Here is a 19133-nt window from a genome sequence, read left to right as displayed (position 1 = left end):
AGGGAAATCCAAAAGCCAGAATTGGGAAACAGGCAGAGTCAATATTCAGACGGATAGAGTACAGACACGAGTGCTGGAAAGGCTCAGGAAAACTCACTGGCACAATCCAGCAATAAAACACAGCACTGAAATACACTGAGCAATAACCAGAGAGGCAGATGATAGGTGCAGCACAATGAAACACAGGGGGCAGCAATACAGGAAATAATGAGAAGCAGATGAGAGACGGAGTACTCAGTAATACAGGGGCCAGAGTAGAGCAGGAGCAGGGGCAGGAGCACATGGCAATACAAAACCACAGACTGACAGCTGGGGGAAACACACAAAACGACAAGAGTTCAACTGGAGGTATTGGCAGAAAGCCTCTTCCCCACTTTGAGCCATCATGGGTCAGAGATTCCTAGCAATCAGTGGTAATGATCCTCATAGAAGCTTTGAGCACATCCTTAAATCTTTCCCTCGAGGATATATTCTCCCAGAAGATAATGACGAGCATTGTGTCTAAATCTCTGTGGAGAGACAATTTCTAAAATTCAAAACGGCTGTCTCTGCAACACAATGCAATTTGTAACCGGAACGGTTGTGACCTCAAGCATAAGATTTGCTATCAGAAACAACAAGCCGTGTCACGTCCAAATGACATGCCATTCCATTCTCAATGAAGGGCTAAAACCCAGCGATCAATTAAATCTAAACTGAAACATACGCAAAGCCATTAGGAGTTTAAGCAGACCATCAAGTGCTGCATGAAACACTTAATAAATGGTAAACTCAAGCTTTGTCAGAAATTATTGTTGGCAGGGATGTTGGCCTTGGACTGCATGGGCTTTCTTTAGATATGGGTAATATCCACATTTTACTTCCAAAATTTTCTAGTTTTATTTCAGATTTCTAGCATCCATCTGATTTTGTGCCTGTCCTTCCCCATCACATGTGCTTTTCTTAGGGTGACACTATAACCATATAACAATTACAGCACGGAAACAGGCCATCTCAGCCCTTCTAGTCCGTGCCGAACTCTTACCCTATCCTATTCCCACCGACCTGCACTCAGCCCATAACCCTCCATTCCTTTCCTGTCCATTTATCTATCCAATTAAACTTTAAACGACAACATCGAACCTGCCTCAACCACTTCTGCTGGAAGCTCATTCCACACAGCTACCACTCTCTGAGTAAAGAAGTTGCCCCTCATGTTACCCCTAAACTTTTGTCCTCTAATCCCATGCCCTCTTGTTTGAATTTTCCCCACTCTCAACGAAAATAGTCTAACCACGTCAACTCTATCAATCCCCCTCATAATTTTAAACACCTCTATCAAGTCTCCCCTCAACCTTCTACGCTCCAAAGAATAAAGACCTAACTTGTTCAACCTTTCTCTGTAACTTAGGAGATGAAACCTAGGCAACATTTTAGTAAACCTCCTCTGTACTCTCTCAATTTTATTGACATCTTTCCTATAATTCAGTGACCAGAACTGTACACAATACTCCAAATTTGGCCTTACCAGTGCCTTCTGCAAATTCAACATTACATCCCAACTCCTATACTCAATGCTCTGATTAATAAAGGCCAGCAAACCAAAAGCTTTCTTCACGATCCTATCCGCATGAGATTCCATCTTCAGGGAACTATGCACCATTATTCCTAGATCCCTCTGTTCTAAAGCACTACAGCAGAGTGGTTAGCGTAAGCCTTACAGCGCCCGCATGGCGCCATGGCAGCGTAGCGGTTAGTGCAATGATATTACAGCTCGGAGTGTTGGAGTTTGGAGTTCCACTCATGGAATGCGTAGGTTTTCTCCAGGTGTTCTGGTTTCCTCCCAGAGTCTAAAGACGTATCGGTTAGAAAGTTAATGGGTCATTGTAAATTATCCCATGATTAAGCTAGGTTAAATCGGGGTTGCTGGACGGTGTGGCTCAAAAGGCTGTAAGGGCCTTTTCCACGTTGCATCTTAATTAATAAATAAAAATCAGTAATCGGGGTCTGTCCCTGTGATCGCTTGAGTTTCCTCCAGAGAAAAGCTGCCTCATCAAAATGTGTGCTCTCAGATGCTCCAGCTGGCCAGCTCACCGTGATGTGCATGCTCCATCTCAACTGTTCCATGCCAAGCAATATTCCCAAAAATTCCCATAATCTGACATCTGATTGTTTTGGAAAATCCTCATGCTCCTGCAAGTGGAGTTATGTGAGCAGGCTGGTTGATGATAGGGCAGGATCCAGGGTGTCATAATCATAGAGTACTTCAGCACAAAAATATGCCCTTTGGCCCATCTAGTCCATGCTAAACTGTCATTCTGCCTTGTCTCATTGTCCCATAGCCCTCCATACCTCTCCCATCTGTGTACCTGTCCAAACTTTTCATAAACATTGCAGTCAAACACACATGCACCACTTCCATGAGCACTTATTCCACACTTTCACCACTCTCTGAGTGAAGAGGTTCCCCTTAATTATTTCACCTTTCACTCTTAGCGCGTGTTTATTACCCGCTCCCTTTAAACTCGCAGGGTCCTCTGGAAAAACTTTAAATACTAACTACTGTATAACATTGTAAAAAAAAAACCAAGATGTAAACACCAGAGATTTTGTAGATGCTGGAACTCCACAGTAACACACACAAAATGTCGGGGGAACTCAGCAGGTTAGGCAACATCTATGGAGAAGAATGAATAGTTGACCTTTTGGGCTGAGACCCTTCAAAGATACATTGTGATGTTAACAGGAGCAATATCCAAAAGTCTGGAAAATTGTCTTGTCCAGCACCACCAAAGTCCCAGAGACTATCGGAGTTGTACAGATCCAGAACAATGGACTGAGGGTTCTTGTTGATACTGTACCTGTTGGGAGATTCTTTTAATCTACAACTTAGAGGTAAATTATCGTATTTGACATTCTGACTTGAAAAGGCTGCTCAGAGCGTGATCATTGAACATTCGTTGGGAACTACTCACGTGTTTCCTCTCAGAGGCTCTCAGTGACTTTGCACTGTAGTACAGCAGAAGAGACCCCGAGAGAATGAGCCAGTAGCGGGTCCATGACGACAACTAGGAGGAAATAGAAAGTTTTCAATGTTATATCAAACAGGTGGCACAGCTGCGCAAACAAGTGCTGTAACTCCTAGCTGGCAATGCGTAGGATGCACCCCAGCCATCTACTCCCCACCCCTCCACAGTTCCCAGTTGCCCACTCTGTCTGTCACGCTTCCGTGTTGAGACTGAGAGCGTCAAGTTCCTAGGATTGAACATCACCAACAGCCCTGTCTTGGTCCAACCACGTTGATGTCATGGTCAAGAAAACTCACCAACATCTCCACTTCTTCAGGAGGCTAATGAAATTTTGCATACCCTACCATCCCTTATCAATTTTTATCAGTGCACCACAGAAAGCAATTTGTCTGAATGCATAACGACAACTGTTCTGCATGGACACAGCTCAGCATTTCATGAAAAACAGCCTCCCTAACATGGACTCTGTCTACACCCCTCACTGCCTCAGCAAGACAGCCAGCATAATGAAAGATACCCACCCTGAATGTTCTCTAACCTCCCTTCTCTCAAAGAGCACATATCACCAGGCTCAAGGTCAGCATCTACCCCACTGTTATCAGACTCTTGAATGGACCTATCGTACTCACAATCTACCTCATTATAATCTTTATCTTTCACCTGCACTGCACTTTCCCTGTAGCTGTTACACTTTATTCTGAATTATCTGCACCTTAATGTGAAAAAGACTAAGGAGCTGGTGATAGACCTGAGGAGAGCTAAGGTACCGGTGACCCCTGTTTCTATCTGGGGGTCAGTGTGGACATGGTGGAGGATTACAAATACCTGGGGATACGAATTGACAATAAACTGGACTGGTCAAAGAACACTGAGGCTGTCTACAAGAAGGGTCAGAGCCGTCTCTATAGCCTGAGGAGACTGAGGTCCTTTAACATCTGCCGGACGATGCTGAGGATGTTCTACGAGTCTGTGGTAGCCAGTGCTATCATGTTTGCTGTTGTGTGCTGGGGCAGCAGGCTGAGGGTAGCAGAGACCAACAGAATCAACAAACTCAACAGTAAGGCCAGTGATGTTGTGGGGATGGAACTGGACTCTCTCACGGTGGTGTCTGAAAAGAGGATGCTGTCCAAGTTGCATGCCATCTTGGTCAATGTCTCCCATCCACTACATAATGTACTGGGTGGGCACAGGAGTACATTCAGCCAGAGACTCATTCCTCCGAGATGCAGCACAGAGCATCATAGGAAGTCTTTCCTGTCTGTGGCCATCAAACTTTACAACTCCTCCCTTGGAGGATCAGACACCCTGAGTCAATAGGCTGGTCCTGGACATTTCATAATTTACTGGCATAATTTACATATTACTATTTAACTATTTATGGTTCTATTACTATTTATTATTTATTGTGCAACTGTAACGAAAACCAATTTCCCCCGGGATCAATAAAGTATGACTATGACTCTGTTATTGTTTCACCTTGTTCTACCTCGATGAATCACGTAATGAACGGGTGTGCGAGACAAACTTTTCACTGTATCTTGGTACATGTGACAATGATAAACCAGTTCCAATATCAATTCCATCTCCTTCATTTGGTTCTATGCTCCACCCGCCTATCCAATCAGATTCCACCATTTGCAGCCCTTTGTTGCCTCCATCTATCACCTCTTAGCTTCTGTCACTTTCCCCACTCCTCCCCCTTCCATCTGCCTGTTGCCTCTCCTCACATGAATCCAGGCTCTTGCTCCACCCCTTTCCCTCATTATACCAGCCTACTTTCAGAATGGATTGAAAATACTGACTGTCCATTTCTCTCCATAGATGATGGCTGACCCTCTGTGTTCAATTCCAGCCACTGAAGTATCTCGTGTTAATATCTTAAACCCCATGCATCCCTCTCAATTTCTAGACCCACACAAGAGAGCCCAGCCTGCACCTGGACCAGAGTCCCACCTTGGACCTATCAGGAAACTAGACCGCTGGGATTCCCCCTAGGCCAAGGGTTCCTAACCTGGAGTCCACAGACCCTTGCTAAATGGGATTGGTCGATGGCATAGAAAGGTTGAGAACCTCTTAGTGGGAGGGAGATGTCTCCAGGATCCTCAATGATATGGGATTTTAAAGTGTTTGAGGAGACCTTTCGGGCATCACTTCCAGGCTGGCATAATAGGGCTACCCTGCATTGTCCCACTACCTGGCTCTCAGACAGTAATCTAATTAGTCCATCCAAGTACCCTATGAATGCAATTCCCATGGAGGAGGGGTTGGTTCTGCTTTCACCAGCCTTTAAAGAGGATAAAACCATCACCATCTGGATGGAAACAAAACCCTTGAAGTTATTGCCCTCTGCACATCTTTACCCATTTGCTGAAGGAAATGGATTTTTCTTGTCTGCTCTTTCCAGAATTCTCAACATTTTAGACATATATATATAGGCATCCATTATTCTCATGAGACCATGGATTTGTGGCTTGGAAGGTTTCCAGGGCACAGCCTGGGCAAAATTGTATGGAAGACCAGCAGTGGCCCATGCTGCAAGTCTCCCCTCTCCACGACACCACTGTTGTCCAAGGGAAGGGCACTAGGGCCGATACAGCTTGGCACCGGTGTCGTCGCAGAGCAATGTGTGGTTAAGTACCTTGCTCAAGTGCCTCAGCCAAGGCTCGAACTAGCAACCTTTGAATCACTAGACGAACGCCTTAACCACTTGGCCACACGCCAACGCAACTACAGCCTTCCTTTAGAAAAAGTGTCTGATGCATAAGGATGGAATGAGGTTAGGGTGCAGAATATAAATCATCATCATAATTATGTGCTGTTTTGTATGACGTGAGCGATCATGGTCTTTCCATGACCGTGATTGTTCTCGACAAATATTTCTGCAGAAGTGGCTTCCCATTGCCTTCTTCTGGGCAGTGTCTTTACAAGATTGGTGACCCCAGCCATTATCAATACTCTTTAGAGATTGTCTGCCTGGGGTCAGTGGTCGCATAACCAGGACTTGTGGTATGCATAAGCTGCTGCCATGGGTTCACGTGACCCTGATCAGGGGGCTAAGCAGGTGCTGCACCTTGCCCAAGGATGATGTAAGCCAGTGGAGGGAAGGAGCACCTTACACCTCCTTTGGTGGAGACATATCTCCACCCTGCCACCCTAAGAATGTAAACCACCTGGTTTAAAATGGTCCAATTCTGTAGCCCAAATTCAGAATATCAATCCATTAAATATTTAATCTTATAATAAAACATGGAGCAGTTCAGCACACAGACCTTCCACTCTATAACATCTTGGTAATAACTCATTAGGAGTTTGAGGAGATTTTGTCCACAAAGACTCCAGCAAATTTCTGCAGTTGTACTGTAGAGAGCATCTGACTTGTATCACTGTCTGGAATGGAGGGGCCAATGCACAGGATCAGAAAAAAGCTGCAGAGGGGTCATAAACCCAGCCAGCTCCAACATGGTCTTCAAAATTTGATGCCTCAAGAAGGCTGCATCCATCATTAAGGACCATGACCATCTAAGGTATGCCCTCTTCTCTTTACTAGCATTGGGGAAGAGGTACAGAAGCCTGAAGACCCCCACTCAATGCTTAGGAACGGCTTCTTCCCCTCCGCCATCAGATTTATGAATGCACCATGAATCTATGAACTCAACCTCAGTACTCTACTCTCTTTTTGCACTACTTATTATTTTTATATTTCTTATTATATAGTATTTTTAAAACATTTTTGCACTGTACCGCCACCACAGTACGACATATTTCATGACATATGTCAGTGACAATAAACCCAATTCTGATTTTGATTCATGATGCCGCCACTGATCATGATGGCAGAAGAAACTAATCCCACCTGCCTACATATGATGCAGATCAATCTGTTCTCTTCAAGTTCATGTCTCTGCCTAAATGCCCCTTAAAAGCCACTATTGTGCTGTTTCTGACAGCTCCCCTGGCCACGCAGCCCTGGCACCCACCACTCCACACAAAATAATTTGCCCCGACACATTTCCCTTAAACTTTCCCCCTTCACTAGTACCCTGGCAAAGAGGCTCCAGCTGTCTACTCGTTCTTATACCTCTCATAATGTTATGGTTTCTTAAGAGTGTCATAGCCGGGGGTGGTAGTGATGATAGGCTCCCACTACCTATTAAATGCTCCCTATCATCGTGTGCGTCTCAAATAGCCTCTGACAACCAAGTCCTGCTCCTGGCTTTCGCGTGTCTCTTACCTACTAAGCCCACTGGAACTGTTTCTACTGAAAGGAGAAGGGCCTAAGGTAGATTACTGGGGCCCTAAAGCCAGTCACTTTGGGCAGATAGGGCTCATCAGCCGTGGTTGGCAGCTCATCCAGGAGAAAGAAAACTCTGATCTCAAACCTCCGCTGCCTTGTAGCTATACCCACTCATGGGGAAGGCTTTGGGAGTAAACCCCAGGGAAAAATCCGGAGCTGGAGTCCCTAAAGCAGTCCTACGCTGAGTTCATTGCTGACTGATGACTCATGCGACACCACTGGTGCCAAACCGTATCAGTTTTTGCTGGTCATTTGGATTCATCAGCTACGTAGGTAACAGCTTGCTCTCCATATCGTACTGCACTAGCTTGTGTATCGAGTAGCTGGGATGCAAGATCCATGGTCAACCTTGATCAACAAAGGGTCTCATAATTTTATAAATGTACATCATGCCCCCCCTTCCAGCCTCTGATACTCTGGAGAGAACAACTCAAATTTGAACCAACCTCTCTCCTTTTAGCTAACATTCTAGAATCTGGATAACATCCTGGTGGGCTTTCTCTGCACCCTCTCCAAAGCCTTCACATCCTCCTGTAGTTTATCCTATCTTATGAACATAGAACATAACAGCACAGTACCGTCCCTTTTGTCCACAATGTTGTGCCGATCTTTAAACCTACTCTAAAATCGAGCTAACCCTTCCCTATTCCATTTTTCTATCATCCCTGTGCCAATCTAAGAGTTTCTAAATGCCCACTGCCATCTCCACCACCATCGCTGGCTCTGCGTTTCAGTATTCACCACTCTGCGTAAAATAAACTTACCTCTGGCATCCCCCCTGTACTTTCTTCCATTCACCTTAAAATTATGCCCCCTTGTGTTAGCTGTTTCCATCCTGCGGAAGTGACTCTGGCTATCCACTAGATCTATGCCTCTTGTTACCTTGTACACCTCTATCAAGTCATCTCTCATCCTCCTTCACTCCAAGGACAAAAGCCCTCCCATAATTTTGTAAATTTCTATCAGCTCTCCCCTCGGCCTCTGAGGCTCCAGAGAAAACAACCCAAGTTTGTCCAACCTCTCTCCATGGCTAATATTCTATAATCTAGTTAACATCCTGATGAACCTCTTCTGCAACCTCTCCAAAGCTTCCACATCCTTCCCATAGTGTGACCAACAGAGATGCTGCAATAACCTCGGCCTGGGTCTGAGAGTGAGGAACGAATCAAGGTTTGGACAAGTTAAGCGCTAATGTTATTTGCTTATTTTTATTATTTGCATGATAAGATTTTTTTCTGCACATGAGATGCTTGATGGTGATTTTTTAATGGGTGTAATTGGGTTTCTTTGTTTAGTGGCTGCCTGTCAGAAGACGGATCTCAAGTCTGTATAGAATTCAAAATTCAAATTCAAAGATTCAAAATATATTTACTATCAAAGTATTATGCAGTATACAACCTGAGATAATAGTTTGAGAACATACTTAGATAATAAACGTATTTTGAACTTTGAAGTGTAGCTTAACCAACGTTTTATACAAGATCTGTTAACATAACAAAGTGCCCCGTTTGCAATGCACTATTTATCACCATGGTCAAACCAGTCTGTGGAGCAGAAATACCTTGAGTAGCACACACAAAATGCTGGAGGAACTCATAGCAACTTATGCGGCAACCGCAGAGAGGAATAAACAGTCGACACTTGTGGAATGGAGCATGTGTTCTAACAAACTCGATAACTGCATATCTAGTAAATAAGATTAACGCTCCTCTAGTAATTATTTTTCTGATGTGCTTGTCCAATTAACTTGCATTAAAAATTCTTAACATGATGTCAAATTGACAATGTGCCTTCATCTTTGAAGACTTGGATGTCATCCTAAAGACCACTACTCTTCCCTCTAGGCCTTCACTTCCCTGCCTTGATTTCATTTGTTTGTTTGTTTATTTATCTATTTATTTTGATACAATGCAGAATATGTGTTACCGGCCCTTTGAGCTGCACCACCCAGCAAATCCCGATATAACCCTAGCCTAATTACGGGGCAGTTTACAGTGACCTATAATCCTAGGTCTTTGGACTGTGGGAGGAAACCAGAGGACCCAGAGAAAACCCACATATTCCATGGAAAAGACGTACAGATGACTTCGGAATGGAACTCTGACCTCCGACACCCCAAGCTGTAATAGCGTTGCGCTAACTGCTAGGCTATCATAGCACCCATGAGTTGGCAGTGTCACCAAAGGAAGTACTAGTACCTGGATCAATGAACTGACCGTAAATATCAGGAAACACAGGATAATGTGCAGCTGGTTGCTTTAGAAATTAACACAAGAGGGAGCAGCTGCCCCAGTGTTCCCGACATTAATTCAGCACCAGGCTCCGTCCTACCTGAACTGATCAAATTAAACTGCTCTGCTTTCATTATTACTTCTCTGCCTGTTTTAATTTCTATTGTTGAGGTGGAAATCCAATTATAATGCTGGTATCAAGGTGAATAATATTCCAGAAGCTAAGAAGCATTTTGGCCCAAAACGTCGACTGTTTACTCTTTTCCATAGACGCTGCTTGGCCTGCTGAGTTTCTCCAGCATCTTTTGTGTGTTGCTTGGATTTCCGGCATCTGCAGATTTTCTCTTGTTTGTGATTAAACATACACTCAGTGGCCACTTTAATAAGTACACCTGTACATTTGCTTGTTAATGCAAATATCTAATCAGCCAATCATGCGGCAGCAACTCAGTGGGGTCAATGTCCATTCAGAAGTCTGATGGCAGATGGGAAGGAGTTGTTCCTGAATCACTGAATTTGTGTCTTCAGGCTCCTGTACCTTCTCCCTGATAGTAGGAATGAGACCCCTGGGTGATGGGGGTCCTTAATGATGGATGCCAACTTTCTGAGGCATTGCTCCTTGCATACCCATGAATACAGGCAAATGAAACAGTGTTACTCTGGGGCCAAGGTGCAAAACTCAGAACCGAAGGTCAAACATAGCACAGGGCACATCGAGCACATATAAGATAGCAGTAAAATACAACCAAGCACCAAAAAAAAATGAAGAATCCAAACAAATGAAACTAATAAGCAATCTATTGATTACTTACTGCTGGCTTCTTGCCTTCCTTCAGCAGCGTTTTCCTCCTCAGTGGTCCTTCCATAGTGATGGCTCCATTGGTACCACTTAAGTGGTAGCTGCGGGGGTCTGTTGGACTGGCGACAGAAGGAAGGCAGTTAGTACAAAGACTGCCAGTACAAAATGGACCCAAACCCCCGAGCACGGTCACCCCGACTACAGGCCACTCACTGTGAGGCATCAAGTCAGATTGGCCGGGCTCCTTATATATAACTGCACTTATGTTCAGGTATTTACAGAAAGATATAAGTTAGCAGGAAAGAAATGTGGAGTTAGCAATGTAAGGCTGCATGGGTATGTGTTGTGTGTTGCTTGAAATGGAATGAGTTCCCTGATAGTGATGGTCGGGTTGGACGTCAACAACATTACAAGTTCTCAGACTGTGGATTGAACTTGTGAATTGTTGGCTCCCTTTCTGGGCCAGATCTTCACTTCACCGGTGGGCTCCAATTCTTGCCCAATTCCTCACACCGGCATCCGTCTCTTCTTCCTGTCACTGCAACTTAAGGCAATCTCCGGCAGAGCCATGCGAATCCGTCCCTTTACGGACTTCTGCAACAGGACTTTGTCAAATTTTCATTTGGGCAATATTCCTTTTGAGAGGTGGGACCTCTGGTAGTCCCACCGAGAATACAACCCATTGGCTGACAGAGCCCTCCGAATCCGTTCCCCTCAAAGGTTTATTTATTATCAACACATGTATCCATATACAACTCTGAAATTTGTCTTCTCCAGATAGCCATGAAACAAAGAAAGAACATGAAAGACGTTCACAGAGAAACATCAAACCCACACCACCACCGCCGCCCCCCCCCGGCACAAAAATCGGCATTCCAATCATCAACCCCCACCACGGACTTCCACCATGGGACTTTGTCAGAAACTAATTCGAACAATGTTCCGATTTGGTGGCCAGAGCACCGTAGTGTGCCCAAAAGAGTTATCCTGGCCAAGAATACAGCACTTCACAGTAGGGGAAGCATATGGCCCAAGCAAAGATATGTCCTACAGACACATGAGCGTTTGATGGCTCTGGGCTTGTATTTGCTAGAGTTTAGAAGAATGAGAGGGGTTCTCATTGAATCCTATTGAATATTGAAAGGCCTAGATAGAGCTGATGTGGGGAGGACTAGGACAAGAGGGCACAGCTTCAGAACACAAGGACATCCCTTTAGAATAGAGATGAGGAGGAATTTCTTTAGCCAGAGCGTGGTGAATCTGGGGAGTTCATTGCCACAGGTAGCTATGGAGTCTAAGTTAATGGGTGCTTTTAAAGCAGACATTGACAAGATTTTGTTTAGTAACAGTGCTAGCAGTTCCGGGGAGAACAGGAGAGTGGGGAAGAGATGGATGATAAATCAGCCATGATGGAATGGTGGAGCAAACTTGATGGGCTGAATGGCCTAATTCTGCTCCAATGTGCTATGGTCTCTGTCTCCCATCAGCGGACACATTTTTGGGAATTACTTTACTACCGATCTCTTTCAGAACATGTGTGTTTGATTTTCTTTCCCATTTCTCTGCCCCAATATTTGTGTTTGGTCTATTGGTTTCCTTGGTTAACAAAACTCTGGCCTCGACTCCAATGGAGTTAAAAAGGTTTGCTTGACATTAATGTAGTTCATCTTCTGTCTCATGACAGCACTACTTGAAGAAGGGGTGAGGTTTTACTCAGTGTTAACACTAGAGTACTGTAAAAATGTTAAGGGACAGGGAAGAATGAGGGAAAGACTTTATCCCTGTCCAATTTTTATACGAATTTTATCAGATGAACAGACCTTTAACAGAGCAAAAGCTGTTCTGCACAAAAAAAACGCCAAAAGGTATCATTCTGAATTCCCTTCCTTCAAGAACTCACAATTATAATAATCAACTTGGTCTAGAGAATAGAATTAAAAGACCATGGAACCTCTGGAAAAAGTGTTATTGATGGACTGCCAGGAGAGGTTGCTGGAAGATATGGAAAGTATGATTCTTTAGTCTACCGCCATGCCTATTGGCTCAGAGGAACCGGAGAGACATCGGGATATACTGCACAGGGGGTAAAGGGAGTTTGGAGAGGAACAACCAAAAATGTCATAGAGTGATAGAACACTACTTCACAGAAACAGGCTGTATGGCCCATCTAGTTCATGCTGGACTATTATTCTGCCTAGCCCCATTGACCTGTACCTGGACCATAGCCCCATCCATGTATTGTACTTTAATATTATTTAATTTTCTCTTAAATGTTGAAATCGAACCCATATCCACCACTTGCACTGGCAGCTCGCTCCACACTCTCATCGGCTTTGAGTGCTGAGATTCCCCCACAGGTTCCCCTTAAAGATTTCACATTTCATCCTTAAACTACGGCCTCTAGTTCTAGTCTCTTTGAACCTCAGTGTAAAAACATACTTGTATTTAACCTACTTCTACCCCTCATAATTTTGTATATCTCTATCAAATTTCCCCTCATTCTCCTCAAAAAATTCCAATAAATTTGTCAGGCAAGATTTTCCCTTAATGAAATCATGCTGACTATGGTCTATTTTATCATGTACCTCTGTCAGTACCTCCAGTTGAACTCTGTCTTTTTGTGTGTTTACCCCTAGCTGTCGGTCTGTGGTTTTGTATTGCCATGTGCTCCTGCTCTACTCCAGCCCCTGTATTACTGACTACTCCGTCTCTCACCTGCTTCTCATTATTTCGTGTATTGCTGCCACCTGTGTCTCACTGTGCTCCACCTATCATCTGCCTCTCTGGTTATTGCTCAGTGCATTTCATTCCTGTGTTTTCACCTGATTGTTGCCAGATTGTGCCAGTGAATTTTCCTGAGCCTTTCCGGCATTCATATCTGTACTCTGTCTGTCTGAATATTGACTCTGCTTGTTTCCCAATTCTGGTTTTTGGATTTCTCTGCATGTTTTGATCTCTGCCTGAATTTTGACATCGACTTTGTTGCCCTCCTAGACTTGCTACTCAGTAAATATCATAGTATGCACAGTACTTGGTCTGCAATTGGGTCCCTGCTTCAGCGTCCTGACAACCTCTAAGTACCTCGAACCCTCATCTTTAACAATCGACTCAACATCTTCCCAACCACTGAAGTGAGGTTAACCGGCTTATAATTTCCTTTCTTCTGCCTCCCTTCTTTCTTAAAGAGTGCAGGGACATTTCAGTCCTCCAGAACCATGCCAGAGCCTATTGATTCTTGAAAGTTGAAACTAATGCCTTCACAATCTCTTCAGCTACCTCTCTCAGAATCCTGGGGTGTAGTCCACCTTGTCCAAGTGACTTACCTACCTTCAGACCTTTCAGCATCCCAAGCACCTTCTCCCTAGTAAAAGCAACTGCACTCACTTCTGCCCCTGACACTCTTGAACTTCTGCCATACTGCTAGTGTTCTCCATAGTGAAGACTGATGCAAAATATATATTCAGTTCATCCACCATTTCCTTGTCCCCTCCATTACCATCCCTCCAGCATCATTTTCCAGTGGTCTGATATCTACTCTCCTCTCTCTTTTACTCTTTATATATCTGTAGTAAACCATATATATATGTTGTAACTGGGTTACCTGTCTGGACATGCCCCTCTGCTGACTGTCCCTGTGGCTCCTCCCACGGACCCTGAATAAAGGCGATTGGGCCATTGCTCCTCCTCTCAGTCCAGGGCAAATACTCAGCATGCTGGAGGTCACATTTTACTGCTAATAAAAGCCTTTCAGTATTTACTCTACTTCCAGTCTTTTGGAGTTATTGATAGTGCATCAATATCTGAAATAATTTTTGGTATCCTCTTTGATATTATTTGCTAGCTTACCTTCATCTTTTACCTCATGCCTTTTTTTAGTTGCCTTCCATTGGTTTTTAAAAGTTTCCCAATCCCCTAACTTCCCACCAATTTTTGCTCTAATATATACCCTCTATTTTGCTTTTATGTTAGCTTTGACTTCCCTTGTTAGCCACAGTTGTGACATCCTGCCTCTAGAATACATTGTCTTCTTTAGGATGTATCTATCTAGTGCCTTCCAAGTTGCTCCCAGAAAATCCAGCCTTTGCTGTTCTGCCGTCATCCCTGCTAGTGCCCCTTCCAACCCTGTCCAGCTCCTCTCTCATGCCTCTGTAATATACTTTGCTCCACGGTAATACAGATACAGCTGACTGATACATTTAGCTTCTCCCTCTCAAATTGCAGGGTGAATTCTATCATATTATGATCAGTGTCTCCTAAGGGTTCCTTTACCTTAAACTCCCTAATCAAATCCGATTCATTTACACAACAACCAATACAGAATAGCTGATCCCCCAGTGGGCTCAACCACAAGCCATCTGATGGGCATTCTACAAATTCTCTCTCTTGGGATGCAGCATCATCATGATTTTCCCCATTCAGCTGCATTTTGAAATCCCCCATGACAATTGTAATATTGTCCTTTTGACATGTGTTTTCTATCTCCCATTGCAATTTGCCGCCTACATCCTGGATACAGTATATAACTCCCATCAGAGTCCTTTTACCCTTGCAGTTTCTTAACTCTACCAATAAGGATTCTACATCTTCCAATACTACGTCACCTCTTTCTAAGGATTTGATTTCATTTTTTTACCAACAGAGCCTCCCGCCCGTTCTGCCTTTCTATCTGTTCTTTTGATACAAACTCCTAACTGTGATCTTCTTTCAGCCACGACTCAGTGATGCCCACAACGTCATACCTGTTAATCTCTAACTGCACTACAAGATCACCTACCTTATTTTGTAAACTGCGTGTATTCAAATATAACACGTTCAGCCCTGTACTCATCACCCATTTTGATTTTGCCCCCCCCCATTACACTGTAACTCATCCCACTGATGGCAATTTTGCCCGATCATTTGCCTGTCCTTCCTGACAGTCTCACTACACACTGCCTCTGCTTGTATAACAAATGCCCCATCCTCAGCCCCATCACTCCAGTTCCCAGCCCCCTGCCAAAGTAGTTTAAACCCTCCCCAACAGCTCTAGCAAACATGCCTGCAAAGATATTGACCCCCCTCAGGTTCAGCTGTATCCCATCCCTTTTGTACAGGTCACACCTTGCAGAGAAGAGGTCCCAATGATCCAGAAACCTGAACCCCGTTTCCCCCTGCACCAGTTCTACGGCCATGCATTCACCTGGCAAATCATCTGATTCTTACCCTCACTGATACGAGGCACAGGCAGCAATCCAGAGGTAACTACCCTTGAGGTCATGTTTTTCAGCTTTCTCCCTAGCTCCCTAACTTCTCTCTTCAAGACCTCCTCCTCCGACATGCGTCATTGGTGCCAATATGTACCAAGATTTCTAGCTGCTGACCCTACCTCCTTAGATTGCTGTGGACCTGATTTGAGGCGTCCCTGACCCTGGGACCTGTAGGCAACATATCATATGGGCGTCTCTATCGCCTCCACAGAATAACGTGTCTACTTCTCTAACTATGAAATCCCCTATAATTACTGCAGTCCTCTTCTCCCTCCTTCCCTTCTGAGCCACAGCACCAAACTCAGGCTGCCGTGGCTCTCCCTGGTAGGTCACCACCCCCCAACCATATCCAAAGTGGTAAATTAGTATTGAGGTGAGCAGCCGGGGGGTACTCTGCATTGGCTGCCCATTCCCTTTCATTCTTCTGACAGTCACCCAGGAACCAGCCTCCTGCAACCTATGGGTGACTACCTCCCTGTAGCTCCTGTCTATCCCCTCCTCAGTTTCTCTGTATAAGCAAAAGGTTATCGAGCTGCAGCTCCAATTCCTTAACACATTCCCTGAGGAGCTGCAGCTCAATGCACCTGGTTATCCGGGAGGTTGCAGGTCATGTCACACAAAGAACACAACACAGCCCCTGGAGCCATTTTCACTGCGCTAACAGACGAAGAATGAAGAAGAAATTTACCAGCTATTTACCTCGCCCAAGCCAGTTCTTCCTGAAGAACTGGTCTATTCACACAATGGCTGTTCTGCTTGACCCTGCCTTATTCTTACTTACCCTTGCTAATAGATCATGATTTGGCTTGGGTTGCTGGAAAATGCTGAAAGCCTGTGAATATGATTTTTAAATCTCACTCATCAACCTGTGAGTCACCTCCTCTCATGCTCCTGATTTGATCGGGACACTGAAAAACGTCTCCTTTTTATATCTCACTCACTGACCTGTGAGTTGCCTCCTCTCAATTCCGATTTGATTAGGCCCTCAGGTAACAGTCAGCAGGAAGGGTTGGAGAAGTTGGTGGTAGAAGAGACAGGAGTTATCTATTGGAGCTTTCCTGAGATTGACAGGACTTGACATGGACCAGATGGGGAAACCCAGAACAAGGAAATGTGTAACCGTATATCAACAACAATCAATCATAAATGGAATTGAGGAGAAGCTGCTTCACATGGAATGGTGAGACCATGGTACTCCTGGCTAACCCTCAGGCTAAAGAATTTCCTCCTCATCTCTGTTCTAAAGGGACATCCTTTTGCTCTGAGGCTGGGCCCTCTGGTCCTAGACTCCACCATTATAGGAAACATATTTTCCACATCCACTAGCCCTTCTCCATTCAGTAGGCTTCAATGAGATACAGTAAGATATGTATTTCAATAATAAATTTACTTTGAACTTCAGTTTGCAATTATTCCAACTGCCTCTGTCTCCTTTTCAAGAATCCAGAACACTCCCAAGTTCAATATTCTTTCAGTATGCTCTTTCAGAAATGCTTTCCAGGACCTTTTTAAATAGCTAACTTCTGTCAATAACTCATGTGCCTATAATGCAGCTCGACACTAAGTAATGATGAAACATCTGGTCTTCCCTTCCTCCTACATCCACTTGGTCTGTCCCTGTAATGAGAGCGTGGTGATCTAATTTGGCTGTGACGTACCTTGGAACAATGAAGTGTTTGGATCCTTCAATGAAAGCAGACTTTAAAGACTTAGAACGGGCATCATTTATGGAAAAGAGAACACTGCAGCACACAGGCCCTTCCCTTCGCCCATGACGTTGTGCTGATCTTTTAACCTGCTCTAAAATCAATCTAATCCTTCCCTCCTACATAGCACTCTACTTTTCTATCACCCATGTGCCTATCTAAAAGTTTCTTAAATATCCCTAATGTTTCTGTCTCCAGCACCACCCCTGACAGCGTGTTCCAGTAATCATCAATCTCTATGTAAAAAAAACTTACTTCTAACATCCCTCTATACTTTAAAATTATACCCCCTGATATTAGCCATTTCCACCCTCTGGCTTTCCATTCCATCTGTACATCTAGGCACATTAACTCACGAACTGGTTTCCATAAGACATAGGAACAGAGTGAGGCCATTCAGCCCATCAAGTTTATTGCACTCAAACACGAGGAAATCTGCAGATGCTGGAATTTCAAGCAACATACATAAAAGTTGCTGGTGAACACAGCAGGACAGGCAGCATCTCTAGGAAGAGGTACAGTCGACATTTCGGGCCAAGAACCTTCGTCAGGACTAACTGAAAGAAGAGCTAGTAAGAGATTTGAAAGTGGGAGGGGGAGGGGAGATCCAAAATGATAGGAGAAGATGGGAGGGGGAGGGATGGAGCCAAGAGCTGGACAGGAGATTGGCAAAAGGGATATGAGAGGATCATGGGGCAGGAGGCCTAGGGAGAAAGAAAAAGGGGAGGGGGGATAAAACCCAGAGGATGGGCAAGGGGTATAGTGAGAGGGACAGAGGGATAAAAAGGAGAGAGAGAAAAAGAATGTGTGTATATAAATAAATAACCGATGGGGGTACGAGGGGGAGGTGGGGCATTAGCAGAAGTTTGAGAAGCCAATGTTCAAGTCTATTCCATTCATTTATTATCTCCCTCAACCCAATTCTCTTGTCTTTTCTTCAGAACCTTTGACACCCTTACTAATTAAGAACCTTTGTTTTAAATATACCCAAACGAAGTGGCTCCACAGGGATCCATGGCAACAAATTCCACAGATTCACCACTCTCTGCTTGAAGAAGTTCCTCCTCATCTCTGTTCTAAAGGGATGTCCCTCCATTCTGAGGCTGTGCCCTCTTAATGCTAGTCCACTTCCCTATTGTCTCCACGTCCACACTACCTGAGCCTTTTAGGAGTCCCTGCCAGTGAAGAGTTCTCAGCATTGTGACACAGCAACCACATCTGCTAACTTCCTCACTGCGAAGTCATACAAATAACGCCAAGATAAAGCTAAGACAATCCTCTTCAGTGAAGCGGCTCGTGAGATAAACGCAGTCCAAAGCACGAGGCAGAAGCCGCAGCTCCGCTTCCAATGAATGCTGTGGGGTCCCGAACATTCACCTGGAAAGGGGAGAAAAGGGGAGGGCACTGCTGCATAGTCTCATACTCCCCACATCCACTCTATCATGCCTTTCAAAATTCAGTGTTCTAGTGAGAGAAGGCATACTATAATCAGCAATCTCCCACTGACAATAAGATGTTCAGTCATTTAACTTAACATAAAAACACATCTGGAATGCATTTACTGCATAATTGTTCCCACTGTTTGTATAAACAAACTTTGGTTACATTGATGGATGATGTTGAAGTTATTTACTTCAGAGTCTGGCATTTCAAAAGCAATGCAGTAAACAAAGGCATTCTTTTATGCATGATTTGTTGAAAAATGCAGTTTGCATTGCTGCTAAAAAAAAGTGCTGATGCTAACTGCACCATTGCTTAGTGTAGAAGTGGAAAACCGGCAATAAAGCAGTAACAAGTCATCAGAGATGGTGCCCTCATCTACTCAGGATGGACCTTCAATGCAGTTCTT

General features: G+C 44.3%; 1 protein-coding gene across 6 annotated transcripts in view; it reads right to left on the bottom strand.

The window, feature by feature from the left end:
* ralgps1 (Ral GEF with PH domain and SH3 binding motif 1) overlaps nucleotides 1–19133 on the bottom strand; it is a 761372-nt gene that overhangs the window by 28488 nt on the left and 713751 nt on the right. For all 6 annotated transcript variants that reach the window (XM_072240007.1, XM_072240011.1, XM_072240013.1 and 3 more), the window contains 2 exons: nucleotides 10346–10451; nucleotides 2955–3047 (listed from right to left, as the gene is read on the bottom strand). In XM_072240007.1, coding sequence (XP_072096108.1) covers nucleotides 2955–3047; nucleotides 10346–10451 — 199 coding nt within the window. The remainder of the gene's footprint in view (nucleotides 1–2954; nucleotides 3048–10345; nucleotides 10452–19133) is intronic.

This window comes from Mobula birostris, chromosome 22 (genome assembly GCF_030028105.1).
Source record: "Mobula birostris isolate sMobBir1 chromosome 22, sMobBir1.hap1, whole genome shotgun sequence".
Lineage (NCBI taxonomy): Eukaryota > Metazoa > Chordata > Chondrichthyes > Myliobatiformes > Myliobatidae > Mobula > Mobula birostris.
This window is presented reverse-complemented; position numbering and strand designations above follow the sequence as displayed.